Raw genomic sequence first — 18,855 nt, 5'->3', positions numbered from 1 at the left:
ATCACAAGAATTTTTTAAATTTCTTTATTGATAGCACATTTACTTCGGATAATGCAGTAATAGAATGAGTAATAGTCTTATCAGTTTGTTTGCACAGAAAATCTGTATTTCTCATATAAACACTTTTTTAAATATTTAAAGTGTCTATAGATATATTATCTGATACTAATAATTGGGTAAACACTCATTTGCTGATGACTCTATACTACTACATATTTTTTTAATAGGTGTGCTCTCTCATCATCAGTCTGATAACCAAAAGCATAACTATAATATGTATAAAGTAGTCAAGTTTTAGTCTTTAAAAAACACAAAAATCAAGATATAAATTTTACTCCAGCAAAAAAACGATTTTAGTCTGACCATGATGTATCTAACAAAATAATTGAGAAACTAGAAAGTAATAAAATTTTGGACTGATGATGATTTTCCAAAGTTAAGGAATAAGAAAAAATCTTACAAATTAATGTCACAATGAAACACTAACAGATGGCTTGTATAGTATTAATATTTAGGGGTTTATGATAATGATGAAGCAAATTATGGCACTGCAAGGATTATGATAAAAATGATTAATTAAGTTAAGGTATTAATGTATTAAAATACACAGTAGTTTGTTTTCCCTGGTTATCATCGAGGATTATATCACTGTGCATTATATACTAGATAAAAAAGTTTTTACAGAAATCAGTTTCTGTGAACAGAAATTAAATTTGCCAATTTAAGACTACTGTTGAAAAACACTTTTTAATCATACTTTGATGTAATAGTTATAAATGCTTTTTTAAACCAAGCTGGTACTTGGTTTTTCATGTATTTTTTCCAAAGATACAAAATGATTCGATATTAAAATTCGAAACTTTATATTTTGACATTAAAACATTTTATAAAACAAAATCTTATCTCTTGTACCACAGTTGCAAGCAAATTTTTCTAAAGTAACACAAATATGAGAAACGGGTATATCATTTCATTAAACATGGTTATTAATGTAATAATATTCTTCCCTTGAATTAAATAAAAATGAATTTAAAAAAAAGATTTAACTTACAATTGTTAATGTGTTTATTACAGTATTATGAAAATGTAAAAACATTTGCTATTTCCAGAGTTTTGCTATTGTTTAACCCAAAAGCAATACCTCAAACTCTCAACTCTCTTGTTTAGTTGGTAACTGAAAGTGTTTCGATCATCCTCCACTAACATATAACATATAACATGTCCATCATGTTATATGGGGTTCTGTCAAATTAATCTTACAGTTCTATAGTGCCTCAGATAATGTTAAATGGTTAAAACGAATAAAAATGGCATATTAAAATACATGTAGATGGGACAAAACTTGGACTTAATTCTTCTCTTATCTCTTGTTTAGCTTCATTAGTTTATTTAGGATTCAGTAGAATCTGTAAGTATACAGGGTTTTCAAGGATTCTAGCTTAATAAAACAGTTTATCAAGGATTCTAGAGTTTTTGCTAGTTCACCTTAGTTGAGTTATTTTACCGTAAATGCTGGAACATGAATTTACTATATTCTATGTTCTTGCTTGCTTTGACTATAAAATTATTTGTACCCATCAGCCTAAACACTGTAAAATTTTCCAGTCATTCCTAAATTATTCCATGGGTCTTTAAAAGAGACCAAGTTCCATGATATTTTAATTTTAATCAGTTTTTTTGTATCTTGGAATCTTAATTTTTGTATTTTACATCAAATATATTGGATAATATACAATAAAATACAAAAAAGAGAATCATGTTGGCCGGTAAATCAATTGTACCGGGTGGCCAAATAAGCGAGGTAAGCGGCTGTATCTCAGGACCTATCTGGCAACAATTGAATTTTTTTTATTATTATAAAAGTGAGCAAATTCTGGAAATTATTTTCAACTTCCGCACTTTACCGCAAGAGGGCGCAACTAAAAATTAAATAAATGAAACGTCTTTTTCTCGGAAAACTTAAATATTAACTTATACTTTTGATATTATTTTTAGTAAGCCAAGATAATTTGCTATAATTTTGGTTTATGAATTATTGACGTACGAACGATAGTAGGGGTGGGGGAAGCTATTAAAAGTGGAATCATTAAAATCGGTGTAAATTCTAAACCACTTATTCGATTTGAGCAATTCAAAATTTATTCGCAAGATAAATATAGCTGCTAAAGTCTGATCTCATCACTACCCTATAGTTTCTAATAAAACCGCCAGAGGGCGCAATTTGTAATAATTCTAGTTTTTTTATTTTGCTCCAAAAATTTAAATTGAATGGTATATTTTTGACATCCTATTTCAAAAGTAGATAAAATTTGCAAAAATACTGTGAAAACCACACGATGATATCTTTGCTTGTTTTAAAGTTATAGCGAATTAAAGTCTTTTACGCACCCAGTCCAAATCTTATGTACCGCCATCTAGCGCTCGGCCTTAGAATGTCTAGTTAACGTATAGTAGGTGGCAAAACAAAAAGAAACTTTTAAAAAGGATTGTATGGAAACGTCAAATATTTATTAGACGGCCAGTCTAAATCTGTTTTCAATTTTCTTTGCTCGATTTTTTTGTAAAATGCCTTTGACAAATAATGAAGCTGTGGATTTGATTGCGGTTTTCTTCGAGTGCTTTCAAAATTCAGCAATAGCTGAAAGACAGTATGCCCTTCGGTATCCAGATCGCCGCCATTACGGCAGAAGAATTTTTCGACGGTTGGTACAGCGACTACGCGATACTGGGGGTTTTAGTCGGCCCAAATTTAGAAGGCGTCGCTCTACTGGAAGAACTGAAGAAAACATTATTAATGCGTTGACCTACGTAGAGATTAATAGGCATATTGGAACTCGTGCGTTATCTTGAGATTTGGGAATAGCTCGAACTAATGTTCAAAATATAATAGACCACAGGTAATCTTTACCACAAGTCATCTTTTTATTATAATTTTCTTCTCGAATATAGGCACGTCATTTTATTTTAAGGCTACACCCTTTCCATATAATTCTACACCAAGCTCTAAACGAACATGATTTTGAGCGCCGAATTAATTTTTGCCAATGGATATGCAATGATTCGCAAAAAACAGGGATTTTTTGTCACAGATTCTGTGGACCGATGAAGCCAATTTTTGTAGCGATGGGAAAGTCAACAGGCATAATATGCATTATTGGTCGGTTGAAAATCCTCGTTGGATGCGAGACGCTGGAGTGTAAACGTGTGGTGTGGCATTATCGGAATGAAAATTAGTGGTCCTTGTTTTTTTGATGGCACATTAACCGGTAATGTTTTTTTGCATTTTTTAACATTCCTTGCCTATTTTGATGGAAGATTTGACATTGGAAGTAAGACGGACCATGTATTTCCAATTGGACGGGTGCACAGCACATTTTTGCCGTTTGGTGCGGCATCATATAAATAATTACTTTCAAGGGCGCTGGATCGGAAGGGGGAGTCTATATCCTTGGCCGGCCAGGTCACCCGATTTAACATGCCTAGACTTTTACTTATGGGGTCGTTTAAAATAATATTGTGTACCAAACTCCACCTACAACAAGATAGGATATGGAAAACAGAATCCGTGGTGCAATAAATGAAATGTCAGCTGCTGAAATCGAAACAGCAGTTTTATCCACCTAAAGAAGATTGGAAGCTTGTTTGGAATGAGATGGAAAGTTTGAACACCTATCATGGCATTAAATACCAAATATGTTTGGGTTTAAAATCGGTTCTTCTCAGGACCATAATTTAAATATAAAAAGAAATTCGTTAATAAAATTATTCGCCTTAAGAAAGTCACATAAACTTCCAGTTATTCTGTGATACATAGGTATTATTAATTTATAATTTATCAATCAATTATTACTTTAATAATTTATTAATTATTACATCATGGTATCCTACTTGTGGTAATACTAATTAGAGATTTTTAGGCGGGACACTAGATGGGGGTACGCAAGTTTAGGCTCGGTGCCTAAAAAATTTTAATTCGCTATAACTTTAAAACGAGCAAAGATATCATCGTGCGGTTTTCACAGTACTTTTGCAAATTTTATTTACTTTTTAAATAGGATGAATCAAAAATATACCATTCAATTTGAATTTTTGGAGCAAAATGAATAAAACTGGAATTATTACAAATTGCGCCCTCTGGCGGTTTTATTGGGAACTATAGGGTAGTGATGAGATCAGACTTTTAAAGCAGCTACATTTATCTTGCAAATAAATTTTGAATTGCTTAAATCGAATAAGTGGTTTAGAATTTACACCGATTTTAATGATTCCACTTTCAATAGCTTCTTCCACCCCTACTATCGTTCGTACGTCAATAATTCATTAACCAAACTTGTAGCAAATTATCTAGGCTTACTAAAAATAATATCAAAATTATAAGTTAATATTTGAGTTTTCGGAGAAAAAGACGTTTCTTTTATTTAATTTTTGGTTGCGCCCTCTTGCGGTGCAATACGGAACCTAAAAATAATTTCCAAAATTTTCTCATGGCCACTTTTATAATAATAAAAAAAATTCCATTGTTGCTAGATGTACAGGTCCTGAGATACAGCCGCTTACCGCGCTTATTTGGCCACCCGGTACATATTTTTTATCTCTTGTCAATAGAAAGTGGTAAAAGAAGAAACATATTTTACATACATTTATTAAAAAAAAAACAAAAGATAGTAAAGAAAGTGTTATGTGGTACCCTTTCTCTCTCCAATTTTTTCCTGATAAATGTCTATAAACTCGAAACCTTTTTTTTTATATACAGCATATAACTATTTTTTTTAAATATTACAAAAGACAAAAAATGTTCTTACTAACATTTTTTCTTTCTTTTTTAAGAAATGTATACAAAATGCTTGAGTGAGAGTAAAATGTATTCCAAATTTAAGCTAAGTCAAACACCATGTGTATTAAAAGTAAAGCAAATTATGTGATATATAAAAACTATCATAGAATATAATATGTATAATTATAATTTCAACAATATATAATTTCTAACATACTGCATATTATGCTATGTGCATAAAAAATATTGCCTCCTCTTGTGATATGAAACTTTGGGGGCTAAACTCTATGTCCTTACCATAGATACCAAACCCAGAACTGTTGTAAAATGGAACTACCAGATCACTATATTACTATATTTTCTTGCTAACTATTACTTCTTTTAAGACCATTTGTTATTTTTTTCTTTTTTTCTTTACTTTAAAAGGAACTGTGAAAAAGCATGTTCCTTTAAAACCACTTAATAAATTGTTCTGTGTAAATGTAGCCACTCTTAAAGAATTGATGATGAGCCAATAGTTTTTTTTAATTGCCTACTTGAAAATAGCTGGAGCCAAGGAATAAAATTAATAAGTGCAAAAACATATTTTAGTTACAATGCAATCAACTGTAAAATTATTTCTTCTCAATAATTCAGTTGTTCTATGGTTTTTAGTTTATCCTTAAAAATTTTGATTCACTAACACAATATGAGTTAATAATAATATAATTATAACATCTAATAAGAAGGAGGGCTAGTATTTGCATGCATTTTGCAAGCCTTCATTGTAACAAAATATAAAATAAAAACTGTAAAGTGGGCTTTAGTCAATGTCATTAGAAACTTGTCTAAGCAACACAATCTTCTATTAAAGTTAGAGAAAGTGACTCTAAAGATAAAATTTGGCTTAAATATTGTTTGGTGTTAATATTTTATTTTAAGGTAGTTTAAAGCTTAAGTATTTTTGCACCTATCCAATAAAGATATCTAATATTAATAATAATAAACATCTTTTAATGAAAATAAGTAAATTACCATAAAAAATAAATTTTGAATAATTACAAAAGGAGAGGACCTTAAATGGTGCAGGGTAACTTAATAGCTACTGCACTGAACTACTCAATTCCCCATTTTATGATTAAATAAACTTATGAAATTTACAAAATTAAACGAATGTATGAATTGAAAATAAATATTAAATGAAGGTAAGACAGTGCATGGAAAGAATTTTTAATAATTATACATTAATTTTAAATACATTGCCTTTCTAGTAATGTTTTTCTAAAGGAATATTTAAACTTAATATCCATAAGGCCTTTAAATTCCAGATGTACAGAGTTAAAAGATTGAATAGCATTATGGATACATAAAAGCCTGTTGAAAGAGAGCTGAGTGCTGGTGAGGGATTGTCAACATACCTCTTAACCACTGGTGGAACCAGACGCTCTTTAAGTATTGAGGGAAATTCGTGATTCTGCAATATTTTATTTACCAAGAAACCAAAATGCAACTGTCATCTAGATATACCATGTCTAATCAACCTAATTGTAAAAAAATTATTGGAAAAGTAGCCACACTTTCAAAGGTCATATATTATGTGCACACATGCATTGTGTATTCTCTAAATGCGACATCTATCTTCATAATCAATAAAAAAGCCATATACAACACTACAATATTTAAAGTTAGAGAGGAGACCAAAAACTCAACTAGATTTTTTCAAAGTTTATGATTTAAAATATTCATTTTTGAAATGAAAGCACTGTATGTCAATTTTTAGAGAAAATTAGGATTTTTTAAATGCTCATGAAATCTTATGTCACTGTCCTAAGTCCAAGATTCCAGAGACTCTGTACCACCTTCAGTTTTATTTCTCAAAGTTATCTCAATATTTTCCTTTATAGTATTGATTTTATTTTTATTACTAAATAACACTATATAATTTTTAAAGATTCATCTTAACACCTGACTTGCCAATAATATGTCGACGCTGCCAAGCCAGAACGGCATAAACGCCAAAATGTTCACTTTTGAGTTAGATACAAAATTGAATAGGATTTTTAATTCCGCATCGAACAGTTCAGTCGGCATAACCGAAAACAAACCTCAGTTGCCACAAATCCGGTTAAAAATTTTCACAACCGCCATTTGATCACGTCCCTTAGCAACCGATCGTCATAATCGCCAAGCGCCCGTAAGAATAAAATGGTGTGAAGTTCGGTCCGGTATTGATAGAAAGGTATGTATTTTTTAATATTTCTTTTTATATGTAACGTGATATCACTTACCAATGCGATCTTTTAAATCTGTATAGACTTTTACAGCGTAAAAACAGAGTATTTCTTAAAAAACTAATGAGGTGTTTGTGCCGAAATCAACTATTTGAAATCTGTTTGGCACAAACGCCATCGCTCTATGTCATTCTTATGCAGATTTCTTTTTTAAAAATTACATTTATTAACAGCATTTTTTTATTTTTTTACGGTAGCTTAGTACTTGTGCTCTTAACAATTCTTTTTATATTAATGGACGTTTTAAATTATATTTTTAGTAGCTAAAAATGTAGTAGCAAAATCCATGTCTAAACAAGCAATGTGGAAATAACTGCAAATTATTCTCAGATGAGGAATGTCAGGGAATATTTGATTTTTTTTGGGGCTTAAAAGACAGCAATAAGCAAAAATTGTATTTAAGTGAATGTGTGGTTGTTGGCGAAATAAAATGTAGGCGAAAATCAAAAAATCTGAAGCATCGTAAATTTACAAATGAATATTTAAAAAAAAAAATGGGATCAGGAAGAAAGTTTGCAAGCAATTTTTAATGAATACAATGGCGATAACTGTTAGGATATAAAGGACTATTCTGGCAAATAAAGAGGAATCTAAATTTCCGGTTTCAGATAACAGAGGTCATCATAGATCATATAATAAAGTTTCTGCTGAACAAATAGAAAAATTTAAGGAATTTATAAACTCCTTACCACTTGTTGTTGTTCCATCACATTACTGTAGAAGTTCAACTTCAAGAAAATATTTACCGGCCAACATAAACCATGGCCAAGTTAAACATCAAAATAATAATTCACTTATATTAAAAAAAACCAAATTTATGCAACTTTTGAAAAAACATTTTAATATCGGCATACATGTACCCAAAAAAGACAAATGCTCAAAATGTGAAAGATACAAGAATTTACCTGACAATTTGAAAACTAATGAAGAACAAGAAAATTATGACCAGCATTTGGCGGAAAAAGAAGCAGTTAAAAAAATATTTTTGCAGGAACAAATGCACGCTAATGAAGGTGAAGCGAACAATACTCTGGTGGCTAGTTTTGACCTTCAAAAAGTCTTGTCGACGCCCCATGGAGACAACATGACAATTGGCTTTTCCAGAAAGTACGCTGTATACAACTTTACCGTCTATGAAACGGGTTCAAAAAAAGGTTATTGTTATTTATGGGGCAAAAAAGACGGTAAGCGCGGCAGTAATGAAATTTGCTCCAATTTATTACAATATTTAAAAGACGTTGATCAGACCAAAAAGTACAATAAAATTTCTTTATTTTGTGATAATTGCGCGGGACAAAATAAAAATAAATATTTATTTACCATGCTTCGGTACTTTTTAGACAGCACAAATTGCATAAATGAGATTAATATTACTTACCTTGTTGTTGGGCATACATACATGCCAGTTGACTCTATGCATGGTATTATTGAAAAAAGCATAAAAAATAAAATAGTTCAATCTCCCTCGGAATGGCCAACTATATTAAGAAATGCTAGGATAAACCCTGAGCCGTATATTGTCAAGCAGTTACATTTTTCAGATTTTTTAGATTTTCGAATTTTATCCACAAAAAAAGGTATTAAAATTAAAATAAATCCTATAAAATGTGCTACGTTATTCAAAAATGATACAAGTATAAAAATTCAAATGTCTTTTTTGGATACAAAAATAGAAACTATAGATTTTAAACTTAAACATGACTCTACACCGCGACCAGCATATTCAGGTTAACAGTCAATTACTAAATCTAAATATGAAAATTTTAAAACTCTATGCCAAAAGTTTATTATGAAACCAGAGTACCACACAGAGTATTTAACTGTAAAAGTAAATAATACTCTTCCAGATAGGTTGGACCAAACAGATGTGGAGGATGAACTAGATTAATGATTTGGTTAAAAAAATTATAATTTTCTCATTTTTTTGAAATATTTTTTAAGTTTGTAGTTTCCTAAATTTTTTGTGTACTTTTTGGCTGTTTTTGTTAAAGCGCTAGGCTCAAGACATAATGTATTTTGTTTTTTGTTTTAAAAATTTAGGTATACACCTGTGATTTTTTTGTGTTTTGTTTTTAAGATTTTTTTAAGAGTTTTTAGAATTTATTTTTTTCTTTAGTTGTAAGGAATTAAATGTACTTTTATGACCTTTTTGTATTATTTTTTGAACAAAGGCTGTAAAAAAAATCTGTTCTAATTTTCCTTTATGTTGGCATAAGCGACTATATTTAAAATCATTATATTTTTCAATAATGGCATATCTCCATTTTAAGTGCCAGTTTGACTAACATTATTAGATTTGATTGTCAAATGCCAGAGGTAAGTTTGGCATATTCACCATTGTTTAAAGTCGATTAGGCATAAGCACCATTTTTTCAGTTTTTTATCTATTTTAAATAATAATATGATAAGCTGACATTATAATATTGTTAAAACTAATAAAAAAAATCACTAATTATTTTGAGCTACTCGACATCTAAAAAGAACTGCTATTAACCAAACTAATCAGTTTTTTGTGTTTTCTGAAAAACAAAGTAAATGTTGTTTATGCCGTTCTGGCTTGGCAGCGAAAATCCTGATTATTCAAATCCCTATTCAAAGATTTCTTTTCAACATTAAAACTAAAATAAATCTAAGTATGATCTGCAATACTTTACTGATGTCAAGATATTTGAGGTATGCATAAGAATTAACAGTCCCCAAAGTAGAACCCCATGGTACTTCTAAGTTAATCTTGATTCTTGAATCTTGATCAGAGAATTGATTTTCAGAAAGAAATGATTTTATTAATTGACAATACTCTAAAGACCAACCATAAAATTTAAGCTTAGAAACAAGAAGGTCATGGCGAAGTATTTCAAAGGCTTTTAAACATTTTAATAACACTTATCATGCTTTTATCAGTTGCAGAAAGAATATCATTTATTTACATTTATTAACACCACTTTTAAAACCACACTAGCATATCTGTAGTGATTCTCTACAGTTGCAGTATAATAATAAATATTTATATAAAAACTATAAAAAAAAAACTTACGCAATTGCCCTCCCAATCCCAGTTGGAAATAGTTTGTAAAAAGCAACAGGTATATTGGATACAAATTTTGAAACATCTTTACTGGTCAACACAAAACTTGATAATCATGAACTAAACACCTTGACTAATCTATTTTTATCGAATCTTGTTTATCATCAGTGTTATATTGGTGATGCAATTTAGGTGTATGAGAATTTTCTATTATAATCTTAGTCACAGCTGGTTAGTTTATCATTATTTGCCCAAATGATTTTAGGTGATTTTAATTCAATGGCATCCAAAACTGTCATCACATATGGTATAGAAATATTGCGTTTTATCATATAAAATATTAAATTATTGTTGAATTGGTAAACATGAATAATTACGTTGAAAAAAATACAGTAAAAAAACTTTTAAAAAAAATTGTTATTGTTTACATTTATTACACATGTACTGATAGGTGAGATCTGTCATTTGTGTCAATCAATGACAAATAATAACAGGGAGTGGTGCGAGTTCAAGATCTCAATCTTAAGGAATGCCTCACTTGATCGCTATTTTTATTGGCTGTTTAGAATAAGTTAATCTAACTCTCTTCAAATCGCCTGTTTTCGGTTATCTAAGCAACGACGTAAATGAGAAAAAGTGACCTATTTTACAATAGAACAGACCAGTACCTTTTTTTTCTCATGATGGGACGTCCTAATATAGAATATAAGCTGACATGCGAAGGTTGTTATTTATAGTGCATTGACGACGAAAGGAACAAATTCATTTAAAATTCAGTTGTTTTTTCTTCTTTTTTTATTTTTTAGACATATCGATTAGTATTGTCACTTGCGTTTTTTTTTTAAATAAAAAAAATCTATACAGACTGCCTCAAGTACAAGCTATGGCGTCAACTTTTTTTTTTTTTTGTGATTTCTTAGAAAGTAAGTAGACTTTATTATTTTTTAACAGTTCCCAATTTTAAAATCTACTTAATAAGGATTGTCATGCATTTGTTAGTATAATCATCATATTAGCTGTAACTTCGCACATCATTTTTTAATAAAATGCATTTATCTGAGAAACAACGAGTTGAAATACTTATGATGATTGGTTTTAGAGACTTACAGACCGGGTGGGTACACAACAAGAGCTCTGTAATCTATATGTAATGTAATGCATATGTAATGCAACTCATGCCGATCGTTCTGCAATTACTAGACCCGCCGTTAGAAAAATTAAATCAAAAGTTACGGAACACGGTCATGTAAGAAATGTATCTAAAGGAAAATCTCCAAAAGTATCTGAAGATGCTACGCTGAATATTCTATTAGGAACGAAGAATAATCACCATGTTGCGATTAGTAGTAGAATTTCCAGGAATTGGAATTTATCAGTAGGGTCAGTGGCAAAAATACTTCGTATAAATAAATATCATATTTATAAAGTACAACTGATACATGCATTTTTAGAAGACGATTTTGACCACCAAGTTGTAATGACTATGGAATTTCATTCGAAACAACATTAACAGGCAAAATTGCAGATATTGGTCAACCGAACATCCTCATTAGACGCAAAAATACCACACACAGCGCCCTCAAAAAATTTTGTTAATAATGTGGACGAAGAGGACCGATTGAGTGGCCACCAAGTTTACCGGATATAACCTCATTAGATTTTTTCTTATGGGGTTATTTGAAGTCCAGAGTTTATGTGAATGGACCAAATAATGTTGATAATTTAAAGTAAAGAATTTGACAACAAATTAAACTAATCGATCCTCAAGTTATTGAAAATGTGCAATTGTTTGGTGCAGCAAAATCTGAGGGAGATTATCAGATGTATAGACAACATAATAATAAACTAAAAGCACAAATAACTAAAGCACGTAATTGGTATGAAGGATTGCTAGAAAGAGAGGATAACAACTTATATAAATACATTTAATCAAATCCTTTGTTTCATATTTATCTAAAAGACAGACATTGGGAACCTCGTCACAGATCCAAGTATGATAGCTGAACTCCTGGCAAACCATTTTCAAACAGTATATACTGCTGAAACACTACAAATTTTTCCAACTCTTCCCAATAAAATTAAAAGCATTCCAGAATTAGAGTTAAATTGTATATGAATTTAACGCATATTACTGAAGAATTAGTAGAGGACGCAGTAAATGACATGAAACTTGATGCTAGCCCAAGGTTGGATGATAGGAATGTATCGTATTCATCAAAAATTATCTTGGTAGCACAAAAGAAATGCTAACACCCACATTCTACCAAATAAAAATATACCTTTCAATTGGCTGACAGTAATGCCAATATACAAGAAAGCCAACAAATTTGATCCACTAATTTATAGCTTAATTAGCCTAATATGCTCATTACAAAAAATCATTACAAAAGCCTTAATATGCTTTGTTCTAAAATACCAAATTATCATTGAGAACCAACCAATGGCTTTCTGGCTTGCGACTTAACCACTACAAACTTACCTGCCTGAATGACACAAACAATAGCCAATGGAAAACCAATAGATGTGCTTTATCTAGACTACGAAAAAGCTTTCAACAAGGTACCTCATGACCGCCTCTTTTAGAAGTTGAATCATTTTGCTGGAAATAAATGGAACCATTTTGCTAGAATAAGAAGGCAAATTCTGACATTCATACAAAACACGCACAAATCTAGAATTTTTAGAATGATGGTCAATTGACAGCTTTCAGAACCAAAAGCAATATTCAGTGGCGTTGTTTAGGGTTCAGTTCTTAGACCCGTGTTATTCACATGCTATATTGCGGATCTAGATAAAAACTTGCAAATTAATAGCCAAGCCTTTGCAGTTAATAGGAACGTTTACTGGAATCCATTGACTGATTTTGACAAATTCTTAGCCGATATACAAACCCTAGAATCCTGAACGTAAGACTAATCAGTCTTGCTATAAACCTATAGAACTCAACACCGACAAATGCACTAGTCTGCATATAGAAAAAGGCAACCTACAAATTATTTATAACATCAACAATACAGACATATCAGCTATAAATGAGCAAAGAGACTAGGGGTTTTAGTGACAAAAAACATGGCAACCATGAAGAAACTCTAAAACTGATTTAACTTAGCAAGCACAGATAGAACTAGACGGCATTCTTTCTTTCTTCATTCTTTCATTACAGGAAAACCCAACATAGTGACCTACATCTAACTAACACAAACAGTTGTTCCATCGATGTAAACCGCTTATCTACTGTGATGTAAAAGTAGTAAAATTATTGTATTGTAAGTATTGACATTACGGCTTGTGCAAACCTGTACTACTTTGACAGGGAAACCAATAATGCTGTAAACTAAATTAAGCAAACTCGTCTTACCTTTGATACCCAGCATAAAAAGGAAAAAAATTCACTTTTATGGCATCAGTATAAGGTACTATAAGATAGAAAACAAAAGGTGGAAACAGCTTTGGATAAATATTTATATGTAGAATGTATTAACGAGCTTTAAAAAAAAATCGGTGTCGCTTAAGTTATGACCCTAACTTAATTAAATAACTTATTTAAATAGAACATCCCGTATCTTTTGTAATCGATAAAAGTGCGACCGCAGAGGAGTAGAACTATATTAGTTAAGCGAGGTTATCGTTTTCCTTACAACAAAATATATACATATAGACTGTTAGCGACTCAATATAATTTAAATCTCCCGCGAAACCGTCATATCTCGTAGTTTCCGCTCCCGATGAGACAATCAGAGCCATCTAATATTAAAGCAGAACATAATTGGGAGAAAACATCTAGCGCTATCTAGTTACGGACGACAGTACTTTTTCCAGTAAAGAGAATAAGAGAAATTTGAAATAGAATCAATTTATATATACCACGAAGAACGTTCTCACTGGAAAGTAGAGGCAGTAATAGCAAGTATGAGACAAGGACGAAAATAGAGTCGGGATCGTGAGGCAGAACACGGGAATTCAGTTTGACGACGAGACGACGAGACAGCGAATACAATTCAATTCAGTTCGGAGTTTAATACAAGCGAATATTTCATGCGCCATAGTGTCTTATAGTTTAGTTGTGGCGACACGAGATTTAATTTACGTTTACTGCGCAACAATTAGAGACTGGAAATATTACTCTGTCAAATGGATATCAGAAAATTATTTGAAATAGGTGAGTCAAAACAAAACAAAACTTTGAATTTTGAATATCGCAATTTTACTTTTACTGATAGGAAGTCCGAAGTAAATGATATTTGAATGTGATGTTATTATAGGTATCTTGATCTTTATTTTCCGTATTTTCGTCCTATGCCTAAACACCGTAAGAGTAATTTTGTGTATCCATTTTTTAGGGACAACACGCAAAAAAAGAAAAAAAAAGCGATGAAAATGACAACCATGATAAAACTACTCATGTAATGCCAAGATCATGCTAACATTGGACAAGCGTCACATTCTCCAGCAGAACCTCTAAATATAATCTTCACCTAATAGCAACAAATCCTACAAAAAATTTTCTTAAAAATGTTCCTGTAGACATCCAACTGCAAAGTGGACACCAAAAAGCAATCGATGACAACAACAAATATTGTCATCAATTATTTCTTGTATGGTATTTTGCGGTACACATGATATGCCTCTTAGGGGAAAACAAACAGATGAGGGTGTTTTATTAGATTTATTGAAGTTGAGAATCAATTCAGGGGACGACAAATTAAAGAGTCACCTGGAAAAGTGCCGTTGCAATGCAGCTCGCTGCTTAAAATTATACTAAATATGTTCACAATAACATAATCTTACACGTGGAGCAGAAATCGCAGGATTAACGTGTTGCACTTATTCCCTACCTTGCGCTGTATACTATTTTCCTCGCTCATATGTTATACTTATTGCTTATTCGAAAAAACATCAAAATAAATCATTTGGCTTAATTCACTTGTTGTTTGGCGTTGCCTGATGATTCTTTTGTAATTATTAGCAAGTTGAGACCCAACTTGTTATAGCCTGTGCCTTTATATTTTATTTGCTATAGCTTAAACGATTTTTTCATATAAAATTAAATAGTTTATATAGAAAATTGACACATAATTTTTCGAAAAAACCTGCTAGTTTGAATGGGCGAATTTGGCAGAGTTTGGCAGTTCATATTAATTTAAATATGACGATTATTAAATTAGCAATTTATTATTTTGACAAAATAGACGATTCCATATTTAAAATATATTTCTGACTTTTCTATTGACAAAACGCTGTCAGAACCGTTATTTGTATATATTTTCAGTGTTCAACTTTATTTGTGTAATTGATCAAGCGTTACGTAATGCAACAGAGCGTTTGATCTGTTACTAAAAAATCAACATTTCCTACCTCCAGTCCCTAGAGCATTAGAATAGAAAAAAGAAAAAGTCCTGCTGTAAACACGAAGTCTCTTTCAGGACTTTTTGCATCAGAAAATATGAAATATCTATGAAGATATTGATACATAAATGATTCATTAAGCCTGCAGCCAGATATTTTTTTATTCTCTCAAACTGTAGCTACAAACAAAATTTTTTATTTAAATTGCATAAAAAGAAAACGTAATGTACATAACGCTTGGTTCAATATTCTTTAAAAAATATTCATTATTACCACGTGGTGCTTCCAAAAAATTTTACATGAGCTTAATTCCTATATTTCCAACATTATACTGACTATACCCTAGTTCAACTAGTTTTAGTCAAAGCTTAAAGAATATAAGAAAATATACTAAATAAATAATAGAAATGAAAAATAAAAAAATAGATGGCCGAACTTTCTTTTTGAAGTTACAATCCTAATAACATTTTTCTAAGCTGGCAATATCTTATATACATAGTGAAAATTTAGAAAAGAAATACCTACTCTCGCTAACTTGGGCAAAACTTGAAGAAATAGTACCCAATATTAAGATATTTAAAAAAATATCCCACTTTGAACCCATTGCCATTTTCACCAACGCGCACCACACCTAAAAAGCTCACTTATGCGACTATTGCAATATGTGATTAAATGATTAAGATTTTGGGTATGGCAGTCTAGGTATAGATAAGATTAGCACTATCTCATATACCTATATTAAATGTGTGGACCAACGGTTATTTATAAATGATGAATTACATTTCCAAATAGCACTTTTACTAGACTGATAACAAATTTAAGGCATATTAATAAATATTGTAATCTAATTTTTATTTGCTAATAATTGAAGGCTCAAGATAAGAAAACACACAAGCTATGAGTTTTGTAAAGTTGTAACAATAACAATATGGGGCTTTTTCAAAAAAAACTTACCATACACAGTATAGGTCAATTAGTCAAATCAAATAAAATCCCTCTGTATTTAAATTACTTTATCTTCACAGCAATGTAGTTTTGCCGGACTCATTAAATTATATCATGATATCATTGTTTCTGTAAATTTAAAATTTCACATTTCTTTTTCGTTTCATCGACTTTTTGTCGGTTTAATTTTTTGAGCTTTTTTTTATTAGAGGGGGTCACAGGCAGGGCATGTTCTATTGGTCTTTACTTATTTATTAGTTTCTTCTATATTTTTTAATTTAGTCTTTGTATTAGTCTATTGTATCTCTTTTTACTTCATCGGACGCTGTCTAATTTTTTTAGCTTGTATTATATCTATTGTACTTTTGATTCTGCTTATCGTGGGATTGTAAGCATCGTGGGATTCCTGAGATTTGTAAAGGAATATCCAGCGACTAACATATATTTATAGCGTGATTATTTCCATCTTACCAAAGTAGTGCTAGGAAGACGGATACCACCTGATAATAACAGTAAGGGTATAAAAAGGTATTTAAAAAATAAACGATTTAATCAGATCATAGAATTTATTTTGCTAAATTCTTAAAATGTGGTCCGTTATTCGAGAGACAATAATAAAGTGCATTTTGAAATTTCTCACGAACATTGGCAAGGTTTTGTCCGCTAAATCTCTACATTCGCGAGTAATTCGATCCTTTAAATCATTAATATGTTCAGGTGGGGCTTTATAAACTTTGCTTTTTAAATACCCCCCAAAGGAAAAAATCTAGTGGTGTTAAGTCTGACGACCATGCGCGCCATTCAATTGCACCATATCTCTAAAAACTGTTCATTAAGCACCATATCTCTAAAAACATTCATTAACTGCTAAAGCATAATGCGGGAGGCACCGTCTTGTTAGAAATACAAATTATATTCATTTAGTATCCCAACACCATTTTCATCCACTTGGTTTTTTAAGGATTGGACGACTAAAAGACATTGTATTTTCGAGGAGATCTAAATAAATTTGTTTAATTAAATTTTCTAAATAAGGTAAAAAAAATGGCCTAATGATTTCGTTACCATAAATTCTTGCCCATACATTAATTTATTCAGGATACTGAGTATGATCCTCTCGAAAAAAGTATGGATTCTCATCATCCCAGTATCTACATTTATGCCGGTTTACCAGTCCATTTAGCTGGCACATCAGTTCGCAAAATTCAATTTTCGTATCAAAATCGTCTTCTCCCAGTTGTTGAAGAATTTGAATTTCGTAGGGAAAAAACTTATTCTTCTTAATTTTGTCTACAGAACCTGTTAAAATATTAGTTAACTTTGCGAGTTTAGGGATAGATAATGTTAGATCCATTGGGAATTTGTCCCAGTACGTCAATTTGTCATGCTTCATTTCAATCTTTTCGTCAGTACACTTTTTATTGCAAACAGATCCCGTTTTCTCAAACTTCCTTGCCAATTCTAGTACATATTTATGGCCTAAGTTCTTGTTTGGATGTCTGTCATTAAATGGCCCTGGCAGTTCTACGAGCGCACCGATCTTCAGCGCCTTAAAGAAAAATAAATTATATTCTTTCGGCTAGCGTATAAACCATTTTAAATTAGTCGCACTTCTGAATTTTTAACTGAGCGTCAGAATGACATGTTTTTAAATGTATTAAAAATGTTGGTTACTGCAGTAATATTTTTATACCTATTAGGTAGTGCAAAAAATACTATTATGCTACCTCCACACTCTCGCCGAGACGTCTCGCCGAGTGTCTCATATATTATATATAAATATATTTATACATAAATATATTTATTTTAGGCAAGCTATGGAAAACATGTTTATAGAGCTACTTCACGAACCTTCTGGAGAATTTGAAAGTTTTTGTCGCATGTCATCACTAGATTTCGAATATTTATTAGCGTAAATTTCACCATTTATTTCTAAACAAAACACACAACTCAGAGAAGATTTTTGGCTACTGGCGACAGTTATAAGAGTCTTTACTTTTTGTTCAAAATTTCCAGCTAAATTATATCGAAAATTGTACCTGAAGTGTGCACTGCACTCAACGAAGCATTAAAGGATGAAATAAAGATCAGTATTAAATTTGAACTAAACACATTTATTTCTATTTATTTTACAAAAAAAAAGGATTATCTTTAATGTTCATTTAAATTTAACCATCATTTTCAGTTGCGTCTAAGTAAGCATGTTCCAAACTAGTTATGTGACTTAGACTTGCGGAAGACTAGGACATCTGTTGTGGAACACTTTCTTGTTCATAATTATTATAATTTCCTGGGAGAATTGTATACTTATTCCCAGAATATATAGATTGGGGGGATAGGGTTGATCAGAACAATGGGAAAAGGACGTTAAAGGGCGAGTAGAAATGTATGTTTCTGAGGACGAGGGCAAAGGTTGATTATCGTATGTTGTTTCATTGTAATAAGAAGAATGAAAACGTGATGCCTGTAAACATTTTATAAACGTGCCATCAATT

General features: G+C 31.1%; 1 protein-coding gene and 1 long non-coding RNA gene across 3 annotated transcripts in view; one reads left to right on the top strand and one right to left on the bottom strand.

Annotated features, from left to right (window-relative positions):
• The window catches only part of LOC126736857 (transferrin-like), a 40,972-nt gene extending 24,865 nt beyond the window's left edge, over positions 1-16,107 (bottom strand). Inside the window, exon 1 of one of the 2 annotated variants that reach the window (XM_050441466.1) lies at positions 15,941-16,107. In XM_050441466.1, the coding sequence (XP_050297423.1) occupies positions 15,941-16,025 (85 nt within the window). In that variant the 5' untranslated portion in view covers positions 16,026-16,107. Of the gene's footprint in view, positions 1-10,078; positions 10,481-15,940 lie in introns of those variants that run through there. The other variant, XM_050441467.1, reaches the window with a different exon arrangement.
• Positions 13,997-14,992, top strand: LOC126736875 (uncharacterized). The gene is made up of 2 exons (XR_007660812.1): positions 13,997-14,228; positions 14,410-14,992. It is a non-coding gene; the product is annotated as an uncharacterized LOC126736875 (long non-coding RNA).
• Positions 16,108-18,855: the final 2,748 nt, after the last annotated feature.

This window comes from Anthonomus grandis, chromosome 5 (assembly GCF_022605725.1).
Source record: "Anthonomus grandis grandis chromosome 5, icAntGran1.3, whole genome shotgun sequence".
In the NCBI taxonomy this organism is placed as follows: Eukaryota; Metazoa; Arthropoda; class Insecta; order Coleoptera; family Curculionidae; genus Anthonomus; species Anthonomus grandis.
This window is presented reverse-complemented; position numbering and strand designations above follow the sequence as displayed.